We start from the raw sequence: 23683 nt of genomic DNA, 5'->3' as shown, positions 1-23683 counted from the left end.
AAATAACTGACTACTTGCATATTTTTTCTCTGTCTTTTTACCTTTAGACTTTTTTAAGCCAAGAAACTAAATTTTTCTCACAGAATTCTCTTCACCAAATGTGGTGCCTAGCATAGAGTGAGGAAATAGGTGCTGTAAATGCTTCCTCCTGGCAGGTTCAGGAAGACCATATGTAATGGTGAGATCAAACCAGGTTTGGTGCCTGCAAGGCAAATGCCCTACCTACTATACAATGGCTCCAGCCTTGGAATAATTCCTGAATATAGAGCCAGGAATATATTATTCAGGAATAATTCCTGAATCACATCACAGGATGTGACCTCACCCCCCAAATTTAAATAATTATGAAATAATATTTAATTAAATAACAATTTAACTTAAATTAAATTGTTTTAATTTTATTTTAATGTCAATAGATCAATAAAATTTTAAAAATTTCAAAAACTCTTTCTTTATTTTTTATTTTTCAAAAACTTTTTGGCAACACATAAGATAGAGAGATTCAAAAAGAGATACAGAGGAGACCAAAGATGTCTTGACTATGACTGACCTGGTTCAATTTCAGAGCATAACATATGGCCCCCTATGTTGTCTAGGAATGATCCCTGAGTGCACACATACAAACACACACACAAATACTCTGAAACCCTCTGAATACTCAACTTCCTTTCCTCTCAGGGCACTTGTATTTCCCTCTCTTGAGATTGCTAACTTGTCTCAACTGTACTATGAATTCTCCTTCTCTTCTCTACTATCCAGACCTGGACACAGTGTCCATCTTTAACATGCTTCATTTCCTTGTGTAATACAGCACAGGTCTCTAGACAGAATCCAAGCTTAATATTGTATTCACTATAAAGTAAATGCATGAAAGAATGAAGCATATGTTAAAAGGCTTTTAGATGAATCTGTAGGTCTTTATCCCAATGCTAACATTACTATAACCCTCATGGTTTTGTGCTTAAACATTTTCATTTCCTTTTTTATCAGTTTTAAATGTGTTCAAGAAACTCTTCCACAGACAGAAACAAGCAGAAACAAATAAACAGCACACACGAACTAAGCATTCTACTACAGCCTTCTCAGTAGTCACATAAGATATCAAAGAAGTAAATAAGTTCGATAGAGAAAAATAAGCTTTTCAAAGTTTTTTTGAACTATTTACTGGGAACCATTTTAAAAAGTGTAATAATGGCAAACATCAGTCCTACATAAGACAATTAAATAATGGTTTCACTTCAAATCCAGGACTGAATTGCAGAAATGGAAAGTACCAGATTATTTAGGAAGTGAGGATTGCGGGTACCATGTCTTCATGATTAAGTCCAATGTATCCTGAACCTCTTGGTTGTTTCTCTCTATCAGGTAATAATTTCTCCCAGATTGTTTCATGCTTTCTTCAGGCTCAAGGGGGAGAAGGGTGTGGGGATTGAACAGTCTCCGGGGTGCTCCCAAGATGCCAATGCTGTGAAAATAAGCATTGATATAGCTGAAGCAGGGACACCAATGACAAAGCTGTATGTATGGTATTTTGATGTTTTGGTTTGAACCCCAGCGGTGCTCAGGTTACTCCTGGCTCTGTGCTCAGAAATTGCTCCTGGCAGGCTTGGGGGACCACATGGGATGCTGGGGATAGAACCCATGTCTGTCCCAGGTCAGCCATGTGCAAGGCAAACGCCCTACAGCTGTGCTATCTTTCTGGCCCTAGGGCCCTAGTAAGAGTAGTTCTGAATGAAAAATGGTGGCAGAGGAGAAGAAGCTCAGCAAAAAGTGGTACTGGCTTTTCTGCCAGGAGCAGGAACCCCAGACCCTGCTCCTTCTGTGCCCCAGAGCGCTCTCTCTCTCTCTCTCTCTCTCTCTCTCTCTCTCTCTCTCTCTCTCTCTCTCTCTCTCTGTCTCTCTCTCTGTCTCTCTCTCCCTCCCTCCCTCCCTCCAAGTGGTACTAGCTTTTCTGCCAGGAGCAGAAACCCCAGACCCTGCTCCTCCTGTGCCCCAGAGCTCGCTCGTGCTCTCTCTCTCTCTCTCTCTCTCTCTCTCTCTCTCTCTCTCTCTCTCTCTCTCTCTCTCTCTCTCTCTCTCTCTGCCTCCCTCCTTCCCTTTCTCCCTCCCTCCCCCCTTGGATTACTCACTCTTGCAGGGGCACAAAGTCTAGACTATTCACTTGCTTCCTCTGGGCTGCTGAGTACTTTGTGCCTACTTGATAATTTTTCTCCACGTTCTGAGCTTTTTGTCGGAGGGATGGCAGCAATGTAGACATGACAGGAGAGCGCAGGTGAATGGCTTTTTTAATAGCTGGCCGTCTTGTCATCATTCTCCTGTGGGAAACAGAAGTGGGAGGGAGAAGTCTAGGTCACATCATGTGGGTATCCCCTCCCCCAATTTCTTATTTATCTCACCTGAATGATCAGAACTGCCCACCTGGAATGGGCAGGTAGAGGAGGCTGACTGGGGGGGGGGGGGGCGGGGAGAGAGAGGATTAAGGAGAGTTAGAGAGAGAAGTGGGGCAGAAGCGAGAGTCAGCAACGAAATTCAACAGGGAAATTCACATCAGATTCAGCATCAGCAGTTGAGCATCAGCAAAGAAGCAGCAGGAGTAGCATCAGCAAAGGGGGTTAGTCAGCAAGGAAGCCTGGAAAACAGCTGAAAGGAAGACAGAGGCGGAGAGAGCCAGGAGTAGTGAAGTAGCTAACAAGAAAAGGCTTAGCATAGAAGCCATGTAAAGAAATGTATATGTTAGGTTAGGACCATGAAATCATGCTGGCTGACTCCTGGAACTTCATCTGACTGCTTTGTGAATCTCTCCGCCCTCACCCTGCAACCTTCAGACCTGCCAGGCAGTAGGGGATGCAGGAGCCGGGTCGAGCCCAGAAAGGCTTCACCGTTCCCACACCAACTCTAGGACTCTTTAATTTATATTAAAACAACCAACATCAGTCCACTTTCTAGAGAGGTCCTTGAGTCTTCGCTAGAAAAGTCAAAAGTCAGACCTGAACTGTACAAAAGTCATGCCTTTCTTCTGCCCTCCTGATTCGTCATCTTCCCGTTTCCTTCGGGGAATGTTGAACATGTCAGTACGGAAAAGCCTTCCTATTTCCTCTTCAATCTCTGTGAAGTGCTTACGTCGGAAGACAATCCAGGCGACATAGGTACAGAAAGTGAAAAAGGCCTGTGACAGAAACAGACAAAACCAGAAGCCAAAGCAATGATGACAAACTCTCACCCGTATGTGTGCCATTGCTCAGGAGAAGCAAACCCAGACAAACCATATCTCAACATGCCTGAGAAAGAGTGGGGAAGTTTATAGTGCAGATGATGCACCTTTGCAGGGGAGGCAATCGGGTCAAAAGTACAAGGGAGGCCATAGAGCTGTAATCTTCCATTTAGTGAAGAATGCTCTATATTAAAAGTATATGTCCCCCAAAGTGCTGCTGAGTTATTTCTGTTCTTCATGTTTCAAATCAAAGGGGGGAATAAACAAAATGTAGTGACTCACCTCAAAAAATTTCCAATCTTTTTGTGTATCTGATACTTTTTCCCTGCAAGATAATAAATCATATCTTTAAATGAAAGAGGAAGTTCAGTTTTACAGTGATCTGCAGAAATTTGCCTAATTTAGAAGATTAGTCAAACTCTAACTATCAAAAGACTATTTTACAGAATTTTTGTCTTTGGACCCAAGACAATCTAATCTAGGTGCATAAATGCTATCAAAATACATAAATAATAAGACCAAATATCTTTTTCTCCAACTTCTTAGGTCACCTGATAGTCTTGGTCAAAAATATATGCTTAAAAAAATTTTTTTTTATTTTGGGGCCACACCCGGCGGTGCTCAGGGGTTACTCCTGGCTATCTGCTCAGAGATAGCTCCTGGCAGGCACGGGGGACCATATGGGACACCGGGATTCGAACCAACAACCTTTGGTCCTGGATAGGCTGCTTGCATGGCAAACACTGCTGTGCTATCTCTCCGGGCCCTTAAAATTTTTTTATGGACTGAAATTTTTGTCAATTTTTTTTTTTTTTTTTTTGGTTTTTGGGTCATACCCGGCAGCGCTCAGGGGTTACTCCTAGCACTATGCTCAGAAATCACTCCTAACATCCATTAGAGATTTATGTTATAATCTTTTACCTAATGCAGACACTTTAACAATATCTATAATATTTTCTAAGATAATAGACTCACTTTCTTACAATAAAGCATACTTTGTACCCTTATATACCTATTCAGATTTTCCCCTTTAAATTTTCTTAATTATGTTCACTCTAAATTTTCACTTATAGAATTTATGTCACTTAAGCTCCAAAATGTATTAGTTCACAACTACCCCTATTAATTCTTTAGCTTATACAACTCCAAAAAAGAATTAGGTCTGTTGTTTTTCTTGTTATAGTTTGAGTACCACCTCACTGGTACTCAGGACTTAATACTTGCTCTGCACTCAGGGATCAGTTCTGGAGGGGCTCATGGAACAATATAGGTTCAAACCTGGGCTGGCTGTGTATAAGGCAAGCAGCCTACTTACTCTACTCTCTGACGAAAAGAAAATTTAAACGATGGTTTTTATCACAGACTGCAAAAAGAATTGGAGACCCAATGGGCACAAGTTTATGCCAGTCACTAAATATTTCAACATGACCTGCCACATGCCAAGCGCTGAGAGTGAGATGGGATGTGGAAAGTGTCAAGCTGGTGAGTGAAACCAATGTGAATTCAATCTGAAGGGCATATTAAAGAAAAGAAACAGGGGCCGGAGAGATAGCATGGAGGTAAGGCGTTTGCCTTTCATGCAGGAGGTCATCAGTTCGAATCCCGGCGCCCCATAAGGTCCTCTGTGCCTGCCAGGAGCAATTTCTGAGCCTGGAGCCAGAAATAACCCCTGAGCACTGCCGGGTGTGACCCAAAAACCACAAAAAAAAAAAAAAAGAAACAGAAAACCAGCCTGGCAGTCAATCCAAAGAGGTCAGCAGTCTGTGCTGCTGTTATGATGTTTTCAAATTGCTTCTGACTATATCCTAGACTGTAAGGGCAGAGAGATAGCACAGAGATTAAGGCATATATCTTGCCTGCAGCCTGCTCTGGTTCAGTTTCTGGAATCAATCAAGCACGGCTGGAATGACCATTGAGTACTACTGGATATGGCCCCAAACCTCATTTCCTTCCCCAAAACAAAAACTATACTAAATTCATATATCTAGTGTGTATATTCATAGCAAGGTAATCTATAGCTTGGGACCAGAGCAATGGCACAGCTGTAGGGTGTTTGCCTTGCACGCTGCTGACCCAGGACAGATCGAGGTTCAATCCACCAGCATCCCATATGATCCCCCAAGCCAGGAGCAATTTCTGAGTTCACAGCCAGGAGTAACCCCTGAGCATCACCAGGTGTGGCCCAAACCAAACCAGGCGTGGCCCCCAAAACAAAGTCTATAGCTCATTGAAAAGCTACAAAGCTTAGGTTAACTCCTAGGATTCTGGACTGAAAGGGAAAATCAGTTCTATTCCTTCCTGCCCTGATGCTTTAGGTAAAATCAGGTTTAAATGTGGAACAGGCTTGCTTTGCTCAGGGGAGAAAAAATTCAAAGGAATGACTTTGGGGAGAAGGGAAAGAGGTATTGATAATGTGCCTGGAGCTTCTGTAGGATCTGAGCACTTGATCTTCTCCCCATGTTCCTCCCTACCTACCGCCAATCTAGGTGGGCCCATCTGGCTCTTTGCATCAGAGCAGAGGAGGAGGAGAGAGAGTCCTGTATAGAGGTAGGTGGGAGGGGCTAGAAATGGCCAAAAATCAAAGAGCAAGTCTAATTCTGTGTTCTGGTATGTACCACAAAGGTATTTTTCTTACCTATCCTGGGAAAAAAGAGAACTTGTGGGCCAGAACAATCTAGTACAGCGGGTTAAGAGCTTGCCTTTCATATGACCAACAGGGTTTGATTCTGGCACTACCTATGGTCCCCCCAAGCCCTGCCAGGAGTGATCCCTGAGGCAAAGCCAGAAGTCTGAGCACCACTGGGTATGGCCCTAAAAAATCAAAAAAGGGAGAGTGACAGAGAGAGAAAGAGAACCTGTACCAAATAGGTTCACCAAAAGTTTGCCAAAGTTTTCATGATGTCAAGATTTCATAAATGTATTTAAAATAGAAATGTGTGCCTTCCTATTTCTCAAAAAGCATAGAGGCACTAAATTAACAGTCCCTTAATTGGTTTTACTTAAATCTAATTCTAACAATAAATAGTATAAGATGTTCTAGTCTAGCTATCTAGCTAGCATATATTAAAGAAGTCATAAAATAGATACAAAAATCATCTTATGAGGAATATATACTAGTTTATCTACTTAGAAGGAATATGTTAAATCACTTATTTAGTCATAACTGGCAAAAAACTTGTTCTCATTTTCTCATAGAAAAAAATGACCAGAGGGTCCGGAGAGATAGCACAGCGGCGTTCGCTGTGCAAGCAGCCGATCCAGGACCAAAGGTGGTTGGTTCGAATCCCGGTGTCCCATATGGTCCCCCGTGCCTGCCAGGAGCTATTTCTGAGCAGACAGCCAGGAGTAACCCCTGAGCACCGCTGGGTGTGGCCCAAAAACCAAAAAAAAAAAAAAAAATGACCAGAGTACAGAGAGTAAAGCACTTTTCTTGCTTGTGACCAACCTGAGTTTGATCCACATATTGTGTCTGAGCCCAAGAGTGATACCTGAGCCCAAGAGCCAAGAGTAAGCCCTAAGCACCACTGGATATAACTAAGAAAAAAAATCAAACAAACAAAAAAATATATAAATCCCATTTAACATTGTGATCAGCACCCACAGTCAATTACTGGAAGAATTTTGCTGGCAGAAACATGCTGGGATCCATTTGCCTCGATATCCTTGTTCAACATTTTGACTGTATGAAATTTACTGTGAGTAAATTTATAAAATATACTGCAAGTGGTGAGATATAACTTTTTCTTCCAAACAACTAGAAAAGCAGGTGCTATTACATCTACTGATAAAATGATCAACTTCTCCTAAAAATGAGTTAGGATTAAACTGAGGCAAACACATTTAAACCCAATGGGTTCCTCTATTTGTCTGTAGAAAAATTCCATTGCAAGGACCAGGATTGCAGTTTCCAGTAGCAGAGCACATACTTTATTACACAGATGAAACCTTAAATTTTTTGTAACATAGATGTGTGTATATTTTTACAAAAATAAATTTAATAAATATATTATGCAGATATACATTAATATGTAAGCTTAGATCTCTAATGAAACCCTAAGTGAGCACTTACTTGCCACAGTTCATATGATGTTTATCAGGCATGCCTAAGCCCAGAACAAGGGTACAGTACTTTTGTGCCAGGTAAACCTGGGCTGCTTCTAAGTTATTTATCACCAATTCCATCTCTTTCTTCTCCACCAGACCCCTAGAAAGAATATGATTTGGGTTAATTATACTAATCAATATTATTTATTAATTTATGGATCATATTAATTAATATTATTTGGATTAATTTTGGCCAATGTCTATATTAATTGGGGAAGTTGAGTCAACACATTTTGTTGTTGTTCTTGTTTGGCCACACTGAGCAATTCTAGGTGAAATCACTTCTGACTGACTTGGGGAATCATGAGAAGCCAGAATTGAACCCAGGTCAGCTGCAAGCAGGGCAAAAGTCCTACCTGCTACACTATTGCTCTAGCTCTGAATCAACAAATCTTACTTATTCTTTGTTTTATTCAAGCTGTGACAAAGGAAGTCCTTAAAGTCTCGGATTTAGCAAACTAATCTATACGAGTGAGATTGTCAAAGAGAATATTTTCCATTTTTGTTTGTTAGTTTTTGCTTTTGAACCACATTGGCAGGGATCAGGGAGTTATTCCTAGCTCTGGCAGTGCTCAGGGGACTGTATGAGATGCTGGGAATCAAACCTGGGTCAGTTGCATGCAAGGTAAAATGACCTCAACCATCATACTATCTCTCTGCCTCTATTTTCTTTTTTAAAATATTCTCTATACACAATACTTTATATCCTCAATACTATCCATATACAGTCCTAATTATACAGTACAGCTATAATAATCAATTACTTCTACTGATTTCTGAGGTAGCTGCCAATCCATTTTCCCTGCTGTTAAGCTAAAACAACAATGGCGACTCTTACCCTCCTTAGCTTCCCCTGAGTCCTTTATGTTATGCTAAGCCTGGGGACCCAGAGTTTCAGTGACTTGGTGTTTGCTTGACCTTCTTTCTATGTTTGCTAAGAAGGTATCTGTGTACTACTACTTTGGGAGAGTTGGCATCCTTTATAATAACCCTACTTCCTTATGAAAACAAGGCCTTAGTTCTACTGAATTGCAAATGAACCCTCTAACAGACAACCTGTTCTAAGATTGCAGCATGTCAGAAATCTGATTTTAGACAGATTTTGAGTTCAATGTACCATCACTAAAAAATGAAGTTATCACTGTTCTTTTTTATCCCCTCATGCCAAATAGCCAGGAAAGGTACTTGTCTTGCACATAGTGACCTGAATTCAGTTGATGCCACTATATGGGATCCCCCAGCCCCTCCAAGAGTAATCCCTGAGCACAGTGCCAGGCATAATCTCTGAGCACTGGTGGATATGTCCCAAAAAACAAAACCACATTATTTTAAACAAGTGAAATATATTCTAAACAACAAGGAAAAGCGAGTGCTTCTTCTATGTTCGTGACAGACTGATGACGGAGATAGGTGGTGAATTTAAGGATATATATACTTCAGAGTAGAAAACATTACATGTGGGCCGGGTGGTGGCGCTGGAGGTAAGGTGCCTGCCTTGCCTGCGCTAGCCTAGGACGAACCGTGGTTCTATCCCCCGGCGTCCCATATGGTCCCCCAAGAAGCCAGGAGCAACTTCTGAGCGCATAGCCAGGAGTAACCCCTGAGCATCACAGGGTGTGGCCCAAAAAAAAAAAAAAGAAAAAAAGAAAACATTACATGTGCTGATATAAGGTCTGTGAACCACTGTAAAAATAAATTTCTGGAATATAGTAAGCTGATTCCAACTTTATATGTCTAAATTCAAATAACCTCAGAGAAATAGTGATTCTGGGTGATGAAGGAACAAGTGTGGCTCTGGCAGAATGGGTCTTGGTCCACCCTATTCTCCCAAGATGGCTAGCTTTCTGGTGCTTGGTCCAGTGTTGCCATAATTTTTGTTTATATTTCCCTGCTATGAAATGAAATAACATGGATGCTGCAAATGATGATGGTTCTACCAGAGCAGCAGGGCCTGACTCATTTATTCTCTTTTGTTTTGGGTGTTCACTCCTGAGTTTGGGGATTCAGTTTACATCTTGTTTGAAGAAAGAGTAAGTCTATGGAGCTGGCCTGGTTCAAACATGGTGACTGCATTTGAGGGTGTGGTTACAGCTGCCAGGCTTCCCAGAAGTAAGAAGATAGGGGGAGAGGGTGCTTCCCAAAAGCCCTAGTGATATCAGCCCCCAAAGTGTGGTCAGATTGGGGCCCAGAGAGATAGCACAGCGATGTTTGCCTTGCAAGCAGCCGATCCAGGACCAAAGGCGGTTGGTTCGAATCCCGGTGTCCCATATGGTCCCCCGTGCCTGCCGGGAGCTATTTCTGAGCAGACAGCCAGGAGTAACCCCTGAGCACCACCGGGTATGACCCAAAAACCAAAAAAAAAAAAAAAAGTGTGGTCAGATTGTTGTCTACAAAGGGAATCATAGAAGGTCACAGATTAAGCAGGAACCTTGGGACCCAGAAGTTGGTTTCACCCAGAATACTATCTCAATTATTCAGTGAGCTTTCGAAATTTGTGAACTGGGCCAGACAATCAATACAGAGGTGAGGCAATTGCCTTGCATGCAACTTACCCTGTTTCAAATCCCTGGTCTCACATTCAGTCCCAGAGGCCAATCCTGAGCACAGTACAAGAATAAGACCCCTGAGCACCAGTGAAAAGTAGGGTCCAAAATAAATAAATAAATAAATAAAACTGGTGAATTTCCATGTAGCATGTTTTAGCATAACTCAAAAAGTTATGCTATCTACTTATAACCACAGTTATTTTATTCTTTTTATTTTATTTATTTATTATTTATTTATTTTGGTTTTTGGGTCACACCTGGTGATGCTCTGGGGTTACTCTGGCCATGCACTCAGAAACTGCTCCTGGCTTGGGGGACCATATGGGACGCTGGGGGATTGAACCCAGGTCCGTCCTAGGTCAGCCATGTGCAAGGCAAACACCCTACCACTGCACCACTGCTCCAGTCCCCAGAGTTCATTTTAATAAAGCTAAAATGATAAAGTAGAAATGATAAAACAGTAAAGTGAATTTAAAAAACTTAAAGCACTTACACCATATAGCTCTGGGGTTTCTTTTCCAATGAGATTTTTTCCAAGAAGTGAGATAAATAGTTCAGCAATGCACTGAGGAAATTGTCGAGATATTTATTCCTATGGAAAGAATGAAAAGAAGGAAATAAGGTGAATATATTTTAAATATGAGACATTTCACCACAAAGAGTAGTGGTTCAGTTAGGGAAATAACTACACTAACAACTATCATGACAATCTTAATGAGTGAGAGAAGTAGAATGCCTGTCTCAAAGACAGGCGGGGTTGTGGGAGTAGGGAGATGGGGGCATTGGTGGTGGAAATGTTGCACTAGAGAAGGGGGGTGTTCTTTTTGGACTAAAATCCAACTATAGTCATGTTTGTAATCACGGTGTTTAAATAAAGATATTATAAAAAATAAAGATGAGACATTTCATAAAAAGTATAATGGAACTGGGGAAGATAGTTCAAGTGGTAGAACACCTGCCCTGCATGTGCAAAGACCTGAGTTTGATTTACATACACCACAAGCCATTCTAAGGATCCTAAGAAACAAAACCAAATAAAACAAAAAGCAGACTCCTAGGGGACCAGAGCAATAGCACAGCGGTAGGACGCTTGCCTTGCACGTGGCTGACCTGAAAGAAACCCGGGTTTGATTATTGGCATCCCACATGTCCCCTGAGCCTGCCAGGAGCCATTTCTTAGTGCAGAGCCAGGAGTACCCCCTGAGCACCACCAGGTGTGGCCCCAAAACCTAAATAAATAAATTAAAAAAAAAAAAAAACTTCTAACATTTGGGTCTGCTAAACATATCTAGTGAGAAAACTTATCTTCAATAAGTAGGATCTCCTTACCTCTCATATAATTAAATGTGCTGCACTCTTTATGGAACTCTGACAACCTACTCTTCATACTTCACATGTTCTGGGACTTTCCGGGGCAGAAGTGGGAGCTGTAATATCTGGATTCCCCTTTGGTCTTTGAGACTAACTCCATAGAGTCAGTCTCCTGCCCTTTCTCCTAGTCTCCACATTGTCGTATTTACCAGATGGAATGATATCAGCAGAGGATGTGACATGTCGTAATTACAGGCCTTCCGTACCTCATAAATGTCGTGAAAGAACAAATCCGCTGCATTTCTGTGTCTTGTAGGAAAAGCAAAGCAACAACTGAAAGGAGACAAGATGGTGCTGAAGGAGGGATGAGGGGATGGCCCCCAGTCACGAGAGGGAGGATGAGGGGCATTTACTCACATTTAACATCATGGAGGGTAACGACACCTTGCTGACTTCGCCTCTCTGAGATCTTCGACTTATCATCTCGAAAAATGAATCTCTTATCAATAAGCCTGTTTAGGGAGTAAAAAATATATCAAGTAGGATTTGGTTTTGGTTGTATGGAATCGGCTGGCACTAATCTATCCTGAGGCATCCATGCTTTTACTGGAAAGTGATATAATTTATATAATATATATATAATTATATAATATAATCATTACATATGGATCCCATTTAGTGTTAGATCATCTCAGAATGTATTTTTGTTAAATATTAGATTTACTTTTTTAAACTTTGATTGATTGATTGATAGTTGGGCCACAACCAGTGGTGCTCAGGTTTACTCCTGGCTATGCACTCAGAAATCGCCCCTAGCAGGCTGGGGAACCATATGGTTTCCCATATGCTGGGATTCCCAGCATCCAACTGGATCCCTACCAGTTCGGCCACATGAAAGGCAAACCCTCTATCGCTGTGCTATCTCCCCAGCCCCTTATGTTATACTACAGTTAGGGTCAGAGGAATGCACATTGCCTGGTATAAAATGGAAATTCCTCCCATCTCCAAACAGATCCCTTAAATCTAATTTCAATGTAGCTACCATTTTTCAGGTTTTAAACCTTATATAAAAAAGTCTGAATTTGCTCTTAGTCAAATGATTACAAGGATGCATTATAAGAGACTACTTTAACTCCCAATAGAATTGGGAAATGGGGCTTGTTCTTTCCTTGTAGGACATCTGCATTTGTCCCAGGTGTTTTTTGAAGTGACTGTAGAAATAGCAACAGCCATAATACTACAGAGTTAAGAAAGTTAAGCTACCTGTCGGAGGCTGAGCCATCACTCTCAGTAAAGTGAACTGCTTTGCCTTTCTTTCCCTTTTCCTTGAACTCCATGGAGGGCGCAAAACTATAAAAGAAATAAAAAAAAATAGGAACTAAAATCTTCCCTATGAATATAAATCATAACCTGATAGGTGCTTCATGTAGATATTAGATTAACATTTATTACCAGTGGAGATCTAAAAGAATCTGTGCAAAACACTCAATTAATTTGGTTACATGAGGAATAATAATCAGGAAAAAGATTAAAATTGTTTTCAATGTTTAGAAGACAATATTTAATCTTCTAGCTCCTGTAGCCTTCAGAATATCACCCACTGCAAAAACAATTACATTTGAGAATATTATTATGACTTTAGAAAAAAATTCTTGATTTAGAAGAATTTTTTGATTCCATTGTACTACCTCTCCAGGCCCAAGTCCTTATTTTAATTTTTTGTTTGTTAGTTTGCTTTTGGGCCACACCAGGTGATGTTCAGGGCTTACTACCGGTTCTGCATTAGGGAACTGCTTTTGGCCGTGTTCAGGGAGCCACATGGGATGCTGAGTATCGAACCTCAGTTGGCTGTGTATGTGGTATGTATGTGTTTCATCCCCAGTACCACAGGTCCCCGGAGCACTGCCAGGAGCAACTCTTGCACAATAAACTGGGAGTAATCCCAACACTGCTGCCTGTGACCCAAAACCCACTAAATATGAGATTCATTTTGTCTGGAAAAGCCCCCTTGGCTGGAGGGTGCTGATTTTAGCTGCTGTGAGTGGAGACTTTGTCACAAGTGCTATTTGAGCCACTGGTGCTGGGAACCTAGGTCTGCGACAGTGTTTGTGAGTGGGAAATGATTCTCTCTCTCCTTCCCTTTCACTTGTGTCTAGGCCACAATACAGATGCAGAGCTCAACGTGACATTTTAGGACTCCTTGTTAAGGCCTTGGGGACACATTTGTGCCGATGTCTCCAAACCAGGACTTGATCCCTAACTGAACTGCACTTCTGCACCTCCTCCCAGAAGTGCAGTTTTTTTTTTTGTTTTTATTTTTGTTTTCGTTTTTTTAAAAAATATGGAACGCTTCACGAATTTGCGTGTCATCCTTGCGCAGGAGCCATGCTAATCTTCTCTGTATCGTTCCAATTTTAGTATATGTGCTGCCGAAGCAAGCACAGTTTTTTTGGTTTTGGTTTTGAGTCACACCTATCGGTACTCAGGACTTACTCCTGGTTCTGTGTTTAGATATAACTCCTGGTGATATCAGGACTCAAACAGTGCTCCGCTCCAAACTGTTCACCACCTGGTTGTAACCCTCAGACTCTCTCCAGCTCACTGTTGGACACCTACGTTGCTCCTACTCTTGCTTACTAGATGCAGAGCTGCAATGAAAATGTGTGCATGATCTGGAAATATAATCGTTCACCTGTCAGTCTGGAATGTCTCTCCTGAGGGGAAGGGGACTCTGCTTTTTGGGGCTATGGTTGTCTGGGTCCCTGGTGCTGCTGGAGAACCAAGCGGGATCACTCAACAGTGTTCACGTGTGCGCTGTTCGCGGGGAGCAGGCCTCCAACTCTTGACTTGAAATCAGTTTTCAAAGGCAGGAAGTTTGCATGAAGCCAAGAAGAGTTGGATCCCCACCATCATATGTACTGCCCCCCTCTAGTACCACTATGAGTAAACCGGAGGCTAGAGCCGGGAATAAGCCCTCGTTTGTGGGACATAAGAAAAATAAAAGATAGAATGATGAGGGCCAGGAGGACCAGTCCATGACAGGGATCATACCACAAATAATGGAGCAGTGCCGTTAGAGTAAAGAAGGGACCACTCTGACGACGACAGTTGGAACTGATCATTCGGGACAAAAACAGGGTGCTAAAGGGGATAAAGTGATATATATGATACCCCTTTATTAACTACAATGCAAACTATAGTGTCAAAAAGGGGGGAAAGGGAAGAGAGTGAAAGAGAGACAGACAGAGAAATGTTTGACCAGAGGCAGACAGGATGGGTGGGGGGATATTGGGGACTGTGATGATAGTAAATATATACTGATGAAGGGAGGCGTACATTGTTTGACTGAAACTCAACCAGAAACAATTTTGTAACCATGGTGCTTAAATAAAAAGAAAAAATAGGGGCCAGAGAGCTGTAATGCGTTTGCCTTGCATGCAGCAGATCCAGTACAAACAGTGGTTCCAGCGTCCCATATGGTCCCCCGAGCCTGCCAGGAGCAATTTCTGAGTGCAGAGCCAGGAGTAATCCGAGTGCCACCAGGTCTGACCCCTTTAGCTGTATACTTTTGTTTGTTTTTATATTTGGGCCATACCCAGTGGTGCTCAGGGCTTAATACCGGCTCTGTGCTGAGGGGTTCACTCGTGTATGGGGTGCTGGGGACTGTACCCAGATTGGCTTTGAGCAAAGCAAGCACTCTCCCCACTGTTCTATCACTCTGACCCTCAAGCTATATACTTTTAATAGTCTGTATGGGGGTTCTTTTTCTTTTTGGGGGGAAGTGGGCATACCTAGTGGTGATCAATGGTTGCTCCTGGAATCATTGCTGGCACTCAGAGGACCATACGGGATTCTGAGGATTGAACCTCTATAGGCTGTGAGCAATGATCTACCCTTTGTGCTCCAGCCCCCAGGGGATTATTTTTCTTTTTTCTTTTTTGTTTTTGTTTTTGTTTTGTTTTTGGACCACACCAGGCAGTGCTCAGGGGTTACTCCTGGCTGTCTGCTCAGAAATAGCTCCTGGCAGGTACGGGGGACCCTATGGGACACCGGGATTCGAACCAACCACCTTTGGTCCTGGATCAGCTGCTTGCAAGGCAAAGGCCGCTGTGCTATCTCTCTGGGCCCCAGGGGATTATTTTTCTAGTTTAATTAGACCTTGTAAAACTTGCCATCATTGTAGCAGGTAGAATATGATTCTGTATCATGTGACGTATGCTTTTTAACCAACTATACATAATTTTGAAGTTATAATCAAGTTTTGTTAAAATTTACCTTCTGTATTCAAGAGTCTTGGTGTCATCTTTCCAGCACCACATCCCTAATCGTAATCCCATCTGCTGCGAATGACAGCAAAAAATAAAAGCTCGACATGCAGTTTCACATTTCACACAAACATGTAACAGTTTCTCCTAGTTGCTTGAACTCTTTGCAATAAAGTTGCAAAGATTTTTTAATATTTCTATACTTTCTTTTCTAATCAATAAAAATAACGAATAAATAAATATGAAATACTTTATACTTTTCCTCTTACACTTTCACTAAATCAAGATTCTATTCGTCTTTAGTTTTAGTTTCAGAAGGAAGGAAGGGAATGGAAGGGAGGGGGGAGAGAAGGGGAGAGAAGGGAAGGGAAAAGGGAAAAGGGAAGAGAAGGGAAGGGGAGGGGAAGGGGAGGGGAAGGGGTGGGGAGGGAAGGGAAGGGAAAAAGGAAGGGAAAGGGAAGGGAAAAGGGAAGGGAAAGAGAAGGAAAAAGGGAAGGGAAGGAAAGGGAAAAGGGAAGGGAAAAGGGAAGGGGGAAGGGAAGGGAAAGGGAAGGGAAAGGGAAGGGAAGGAAAGGGAAGGGAAAAGGGAAGGAAAAAGGGAAGGGGAAGGGAAGGGAGAAGAGAAGGAAAAAGGGAAGGGAAGGGAAGGAAAGGGAAGGGAAGGGAAAAGGGAAGGGACAGGGAAAGGAAAAGGGAAGGGAAGGGAAGGGAAAAGGGAAGGGAAAGGGAAAGGGAAAGGGAAAGGAAAAGGGAAGGGAAGGGAAGGGAAAAGGGAAGGGAAAGGGAAAGAAAAAAGGAAGGGAAGGGAAGGGAAGGGAAAAGAGAAGGGAAAGGGAAAGGGAAAGGGAAGGGAAGGGAAGGGAGAAGGGAAGGGAAAAGGGAAGGGAAGGAAAGGAAAGGGAAGGGAAAAGGGAAGGGAAAAGGGAAGGGAAAGGAAAAGGGAAGGGAAGGGAAAAGGGAAGGGAAAGGGAAAGGAAAAGGGAAGGGAAAAGGGAAGGGAAAGGAAAAGGGAAGGGAAAAGGGAAGGGAAAGGGAAAGGGAAGGGAAGGGAAGGGAAGGGAGAAGGGAAGGGAAAAGAGAAGGGAAGGGAAGGAAAGGAAAGGGAAGGGAAGGGAAAAGGGGAGGGAAAAGGGAAGGGAAGGGAGAAGGGAAGGGAAAAGAGAAGGGAAGGAAAGGGAAGGGAGAAGGGAAGGGAAAAGGGAAGGGAAGGAAATGGAAGGGAAAAGGGAAGGGAAAGGAAAAGGAAAAGGGAAGGGAAGGAAAGGGAAGGGAGAAGGGAAGGGAAAAGGGAAGGGAAAAGGGAAGGGAAGGAAATAGAAGGGAAAAGGGAAGGGAAAGGGAAAAGAAAAGGGAAGGGAAGGGAGAAGGGAAGGGAAAAGGGAAGGAAATGGAAGGGAAAAGGGAAGGGAAAGGGAAAGGAAAAGGGAAGGGAAGGGAAGGGAAAAGGGAAGGGAAAGGGAAAGGAAAAGGGAAGGGAAGGGAAAAGGGAACGGAAAGGAAAAGGAAAAGAGAAGGGAAAAGGGAAGGGAAAGGAAAAGGAAAGGGAAGGGAAGGGAAAAGGGAAGGGAAAGGGAAAGGAAAAGGGAAGGGAAGGGAGAAGGGAAGGGAAATGGGAAGGGAAGGAAAGGGAAGGGAAAAGGGAAGGGAAAGAGAAAGGAAAAGGGAAGGGAAGGGAATGGAAAAGGGAAGGGAAAGGGAAAGGAAAAGGGAAGGGAAGGGAATGGAAAAGGGAAGGGAAAGGGAAAGGAAAAGGGAAGGGAAGGGAAGGGAGAAGGGAAGGGAAAAGGGAAGGGAAAAGGGAAGGGAAAGGGAAAGGAAAAGGGAAGGGAAGGAAAGGGAAGGGAAAAGGGAAGGGAAGGAAATGGAAGGGAAAAGGTAAGGGAAAGGGAAAGGAAAAGGGAAGGGAAGGGAAGGGAGAAGGGAAGGGAAAAGGAAAGGGAAGGGAAAAGGGAAGGGAAAGGAAAAGGGAAGGGAAGGGAAAGGGAAAGGAAAAGGGAAGGGAAGGGAGAAGGGAAGGGAAAAGGGAAGGAAAGGGAAGGGAAAAGGGAAGGGAAGGAAATGGAAGGGAAAAGGGAAGGGAAAGGGAAAGGAAAAGGGAAGGGAAGGGAGAAGGGAAGGGAAAAGGGAAGGAAAGGGAAGGGAAAAGGGAAGGGAAAGGAAAAGGGAAGGGAAGGGAAAGGGAAAGGAAAAGGGAAGGGAAGGGAGAAGGGAAGGGAAAAGGGAAGGAAAGGGAAGGGAAAAGGGAAGGGAAAGGAAAAGGGAAGGGAAGGGAAAGGGAAAGGAAAAGGGAAGGGAAGGGAGAAGGGAAGGGAAAAGGGGAGGGAAGGGAATGGGAAAGGGAAAGGAAAAGGGAAGGGAAGGAAATGGAAGGGAAAAGGGAAGGGAAAGGAAAAGGGAAGGGAAGGGAGAAGGGAAGGGAAAAGGGAAGGAAATGGAAGGGAAAGGGAAGGGAAAGGGAAAGGAAAAGGGAAGGGAAGGGAAAAGGGAAGGGAAGGGAGAAGGGAAGGGAAAAGGGAAGGGAAGGAAATGGAAGGGAAAAGGGAAGGGAAAGGGAAAGGAAAAGGGAAGGGGAGGGAAGGGAAGGGAAAAGGGAAGGGAAAGGGAAAGGAAAAGGGAAGGGAAGGGAAGGGAGAGGAAAGGGAAAAGGGAAGGGAGAGGGAAGGGAAGGGAAAAGGGAAGGGAAAGGGAAAGGAAAAGGGAAGGGAAGGGAAGGGAGAGGGAAGGGAAAAGGGAAGGGAAGGGAGAGGGAAGGGAAAAGGAAAGGGAAAGGGATGGGAAGGGAAGGGAAGGGAAGGGAAAAGGGAAGGGAAAGGGAAAGGAAAGGGAAGGGAAGGGAGAAGGGAAGGGAAAAGGGAAGGGAAAGGAAAAGGGAAGGGAAGGGAAAGGGAAAGGGAAAGAAAAAGGGAAGGGAAGGGAAGGGAGAAGGGAAGGCAAAAGGGAAGGGAAGGGAAGGGAAAGGGAAAGGGAAAGAAAAAGGGAAGGGAAGGGAAGGAAAGGGAAGGGAGAAGGGAAGGGAAAAGGGAAGGGAAGGGAAGGAAATGGAAGGGAAAAGGGAAGGGAAAGGAAAAGGGAAGGGAAGGGAAAAGAAGGGAAGGGAAAAGGGAAGGGAAAGGGAAAGGAAAAGGGAAGGGAAGGGAGAAGGGAAGGGAAAAGGGAAGGGAAGGAAAGAGAAGGGAGAAGGGAAGGGAAAAGGGAAGGGAAGGGAAGGAAAGGGAAGGGAAAAGGGAAGGGAAAGGGAAAGGGAAGAAAAAAGGGAAGGGAAGGGAGAAGGGAAGGGAAAAGAGAAGGGAAGGAAAGGAAAGGAAAGGGAAGGGAAGGGAAAAGGAGAGGGAAGGGGAAAGGGAAGGAAAAAGGGAAGGGAAGGGAAGGGAGAAGGGAAGGGAAAAGAGAAGGGAAGGGAAGGAAAGGAAAGGGAAGGGAAAAGGGAAGGGAAAAGGGAAGGGAAGGGAAGGAAATGGAAGGGAAAAGGGAAGGGAAAGGGAAAGGAAAAGGGAAGGGAAGGGAATGGAAAAGGGAAGGGAAAGGGAAAGGAAAAGGGAAGGGAAGGGAAGGGAAGGGAAAATGAAAGGGAAAGGGAAAGGGAAGGGAAGGAAAGGGAAGAAAAAAGGGAAGGGAAGGGAGAAGGGAAGGGAAAAGAGAAGGTAAGGGAAGGAAAGGGAAGGGAAGGGAAGGGAAAAGGGGAGGGAAGGGAGAAGGGAAGGGAAAAGAGAAGGGAAGGGAAGGAAAGGAAAGGGAAGGGAAAAGGGGAGGGAAGGGGAAAGGGAAGAGAAAAGGAAAGGGAAAGGGGAAGGGAAGGGAAGGGAGAAGGGAAGGGAAGAAGGGAAGGGAAGGGGAAGGGAAAAGAGAAGGGAAGGGAAGGAAAGGAAAGGGAAGGGAAAAGGGGAGGGAAGGGGAAAGGGAAGAGAAAAGGGAAGGGAAAAGGGAAGGGAAGGGAGAAGGGAAGGGAAGAAGGGAAGGGAAGGGAAGGGGAAGGGAAAAGAGAAGGGAAGGGAAGGAAAGGGAAGGGAAGGGAAAAGGGGAGGGAAGGGGAAAGGGAAGGGAAAAGGGAAGGGAAGGGAAGGGAGAAGGGAAGGGAAAAGAGAAGGGAAGGGAAGGAAAGGAAAGGGAAGGGAAAAGGGGAGGGAAGGGGAAAGGGAAGAGAAAAGGGAAGGGAAAGGGGAAGGGAAGGGAAGGGAGAAGGGAAGGGAAGAAGGGAAGGGAGGGGAAGGGGAAGGGAAAAGAGAAGGGAAGGGAAGGGAAGGAAAGGAAAGGGAAGGGAAAAGGGGAGGGAAGGGGAAAGGGAAGGGAAAAGGGAAGGGAAGGGAAGGGAGAAGGGAAGGGAAAAGAGAAGGGAAGGGAAGGAAAGGAAAGGGAAGGGAAAAGGGGAGGGAAGGGGAAAGGGAAGAGAAAAGGGAAGGGAAGGGAAGGGAGAAGGGAAGGGAAGAAGGGAAGGGAAGGGAAGGGGAAGGGAAAAGAGAAGGGAAGGGAAGGGAAGGGAAGGGAAGGGAAGGGAAGGAAAGGGAAGGGAAAAGGGGAGGGAAGGGGAAAGGGAAGGGAAAAGGGAAGGGAAGGGAAGGGAGAAGGGAAGGGAAAAGAGAAGGGAAGGGAAGGAAAGGAAAGGAAAGGGAAAAGGGGAGGGAAGGGGAAAGGGAAGAGAAAAGGGAAGGGAAAGGGGAAGGGAAGGGAAGGGAAGGGAGAAGGGAAGGGAAGAAGGGAAGGGAAGGGAAGGGGAAGGGAAAAGAGAAGGGAAGGGAAGGAAAGGAAAGGGAAGGGAAAAGGGGAGGGAAGGGGAAAGGGAAGAGAAAAGAGAAGGGAAAGGGGAAGGAAAGGGAAGGGAGAAGGGAAGGGAAGAAGGGAAGGGAAGGGGAAGGGAAAAGAGAAGGGAAGGGAAGGAAAGGAAAGGGAAGGGAAAGGGGGAGGGAAGGGGAAAGGGAAGAGAAAAGGGAAGGGAAAGGGGAAGGGAAGGGAGAAGGGAAGGGAAGAAGGGAAGGGAAGGGGAAGGGAAAAGAGAAGGGAAGGGAAGGAAAGGGAAGGGAAGGGAAAAGGGGAGGGAAGGGGAAAGGGAAGGGAAGGGAGAAGGGAAGGGAAGAAGGGAAGGGAAGGGAAGGGAAGGGGAAGGGGAAGCGGAAGGGGAAGGGGAAGGGAGGGGAGGAGAGCGGAGTGGAGGGGAGAAGAAACGGAAAGACAAAAGAAGTAAAGAGTGAAGACTTACGTCGGAACTGACCCTGGGCCCCACGGTCGGAGTCTTGGCGCAGGAGCCGGCGGCCGCCTGGGCCTGGGCCTGGGCCTGGGCCTGGGCCTGGAGCTGGGTCCGCGCGTCGCAGCGCGTCTGCAGCAGGCAGGCTGACCTGGTCCGGCCCCGGCCTCGCCCGGCCTCCGACGGGCTCTGCGACGCCACCCGAGCGAGGCCGCGGCCGGGGCCCCCGTCGCCGGCGGCCGGCCGGAGGGCCGCGGAGCTGGGCTCGGGCCTCAGCATCTGCGCGGCCGCCCGGGACCGTCAGCCCGTTGCTCGGGGACGGCTCGCTCCCGGGGCTTGGACGGCGGGGACCACACAGGGGGACCCCAGAGGGGACCCCGGGACCAGAGGGGTGGGGACGCCCGCGGCCGGCACTCACGGCGACCGGGAGACGGGGGGCTGCATGCTCTGTGCCCTCTTCGGCGCCGGGGAAAGCTCGGGGACCCGAAACTTGGCTGGCCCGACCGACGTAGGCAATCCCCGAGGCAACCGCCCCACAACGGAAACCCGCCAGGAATGGGGGACCGACCCAGGGGCGGGCTTTCGGGTAGCAGGTCCAGGGTCCCGAGCCCACCTTCTGCCACTTTTTAGCACTTTGGGGCGCCCATAGATGGACCCAGGGAGGGGCTGGGGGACAGCTCCTGGGTCCCGGGCACCTGACACTCGACAAACCCGAGTCTGGAGACGCCGCACCTGGTGCTCTGGCAGCTTTGCATCCTCGACTCGTGGTCAGCTTGGCCACCCCCACCGGCACCCCATCTTGGTCCACTAGTCGGGAAGCCCAAAACAAACGTTTACTTATAACCTTCCCAGGGTTTAATTCTTGAATGGTCGGGTTTTTTGGATGGACCGGTGGATCTATGGATGAATGGGTGGGTGGGTGGGTGGGTGGATGGATGGATGGATGGATGGATGGATGGATGGATGGATGGATGGATGGATGGATGGATGGATGGAAGGAAGGATGGAAGGAAGGATGTAAGGAAGGAAGGAAGGATGGATGGATGGATGGATGGATGGATGGATGGATGGATGGATGGATGGAAGGAAGGAAGGATGGAAGGAAGGATGGAAGGAAGGAAGGAAGGATGGATGGATGGATGGATGGATGGATGGATGGATGGATGGATGGATGGAAGGAAGGATGGAAGGAAGGATGGAAGGAAGGAAGGAAGGAAGGATGGATGGATGGATGGATGGATGGATGGATGGATGGATGGATGGATAGATATTTGTGTATACATATGCATCATACATATATATTTACATATATACTCCTTCAACCCCGAGTCCACTTTTTGTTTTAATTTTTTCAAGTTTTTTAAATATTTTTAAACACCTTGATTACAATTATGATTGTAGTTGGGTTTCAGTCATGTAAAGAACACCCCCCTTTACCAGTGCAACATTCCCATCACCAATGTCCCAAATCTCCCTCCTCCCCACCCCACCCCGCCTGTACTCTAGACAGGCTTTCTACTTCCCTCATTCATTCGCATTGTTATGATGGTTCTCAATGTAGTTATTTCTCTAACTGCACTCATTACTCATTGTGGTGAGCTTCATGTCATGTGCTGGATCTTCCAGCCCTCAACTCCTTTGTCTCTGGGAATTATTGTAAAAATGTATTTTATTTTTCTTAAATCCCATAGATGAGACTTCAACAGAGGAATGGCTAAAGAAACTGTGGTGCATATACACAATGGAATACTATGCAGCCGTCAGGAGAGATGAAGTCATGACATTTTCCTATACATGGATGTACATGGAATCTATTATGCTGAGTGAAATAAGTCAGAGGGAGAGAGATAGATGCAGAATAGTCTCACTCATCTATGGGTTTTAATTTTCATGCCTACATTCAGTTCCATGAGTCCATGGGGATGGTTGATTTGCTCCAACGCATTTCACTAGGTAATGTTAAAATTCAGCATTGGCTTTGCCCTAGGTTGGGGATCACAGAGATAAAACTTGGTTCTGCTGCGTAAGTAGCTGTGAAAGTTCTGTCAACACTCATCTTGCTTTTGCAAACACACAAATCCAGGGCTTTCCTATTTTTAAGAGTTTATTGGGTATGAAGGAGATGAGAAAGGGAATATGTGTGATGTGTGTGTGTGTAGAGATAACACCACTCTTACTAAATACACAGTCAGTGTATTTTGCTCAGAGATCAAAAAACTTGCTTTATGGTTACCAGGATGCATTCAACAGAACTTCAGTTGGTTTGTTCTGTTTGGTTTGGGGGTTGGTCCATACATTGTATTACTCAGCTAATTTCTGGCTCTATGGTGAGGAATCACTCCTTGTAGTGGTTGGAGATCAGGACCAGGATTCTGAAGTACAAGGGTTCAACCCCCATCATCTGAGAGCAAGGCCTTTCCTTCCTGGAGTACTTGCTTCCCAGCAAACAGTATTTACATTTACCATATTTCACCATATAATCCTCACCACCACATAATTCCTTGCCACTATTTTGTGTCTAATACACATTTTTGTTTTGGAGCCACACCCAGGGATACTAAGGGGTTGCTCCTGGCTATGCACTCAGAAATTGTTCCTGGTTTAGGGGACCATATGGGACGCTGGGGGATCGAACTGCCGTCTGCTCTAGGCTAGTTCGGGCAAAGCAGATACCTTACTGCTTGCACCACCACTCCAGCATTTTCTAGTCTCTTATGTTGCATGAAATAATTAAGGATTGAGCTGGATGATGAAGGATGGAGGCCTTTGTGCTTAGGCCCCAGCCACGTGGGTTCATCCCCCATTCAGCTGGCGGGTCCCAGGCCCAGGTGATCGGTGTAATCAAGACTCACTCACAGGCAGGCATCAGGAACCATTAGCTTTATTCATGCCCTATTCACCACATGTGTGTGGCCTATCTCATAACCTTTTAAGCACTAGTTATTGTTGGCCCTGCATCTAAACCTCTTTCAGCCATCTTTCCTTTGGGCTCCATGCTGGTCCAAGACCAGAAACAGAAACCCTGAAGCCAGCGAGCTCAGCAGGGCCGAAAAGGCAAAGACCCTTAATC

At 45.2% G+C, this 23683-nt stretch overlaps 1 protein-coding gene and 1 non-coding gene across 2 annotated transcripts in view; both read right to left on the bottom strand.

The window, feature by feature from the left end:
- Positions 1–1278: 1278 nt before the first annotated feature.
- Positions 1279–23683, bottom strand: part of PPP1R36 (protein phosphatase 1 regulatory subunit 36) — a 28828-nt gene continuing 6423 nt past the window's right edge. The window contains exons 4-14 of the mRNA XM_049770269.1: positions 20629–21245; positions 13775–13844; positions 12436–12522; positions 11590–11684; positions 11439–11505; positions 10355–10453; positions 7281–7415; positions 3494–3536; positions 2988–3166; positions 2130–2315; positions 1279–1465 (exon numbers count right to left, since the gene is read on the bottom strand). Coding sequence (XP_049626226.1) covers positions 1279–1465; positions 2130–2315; positions 2988–3166; positions 3494–3536; positions 7281–7415; positions 10355–10453; positions 11439–11505; positions 11590–11684; positions 12436–12522; positions 13775–13844; positions 20629–21245 — 1765 coding nt within the window. The remainder of the gene's footprint in view (positions 1466–2129; positions 2316–2987; positions 3167–3493; positions 3537–7280; positions 7416–10354; positions 10454–11438; positions 11506–11589; positions 11685–12435; positions 12523–13774; positions 13845–20628; positions 21246–23683) is intronic.
- LOC126005546 (U6 spliceosomal RNA) lies at positions 13508–13614 on the bottom strand. Its single transcript, XR_007494596.1, has one exon. It is a non-coding gene; the product is annotated as a U6 spliceosomal RNA (small nuclear RNA).

Source organism: Suncus etruscus, chromosome 3 (genome assembly GCF_024139225.1).
Source record: "Suncus etruscus isolate mSunEtr1 chromosome 3, mSunEtr1.pri.cur, whole genome shotgun sequence".
Lineage (NCBI taxonomy): Eukaryota > Metazoa > Chordata > Mammalia > Eulipotyphla > Soricidae > Suncus > Suncus etruscus.
The sequence above is the reverse complement of the archived record's forward strand: the minus strand, read 5'-3'. Positions and strand labels throughout refer to the sequence as shown.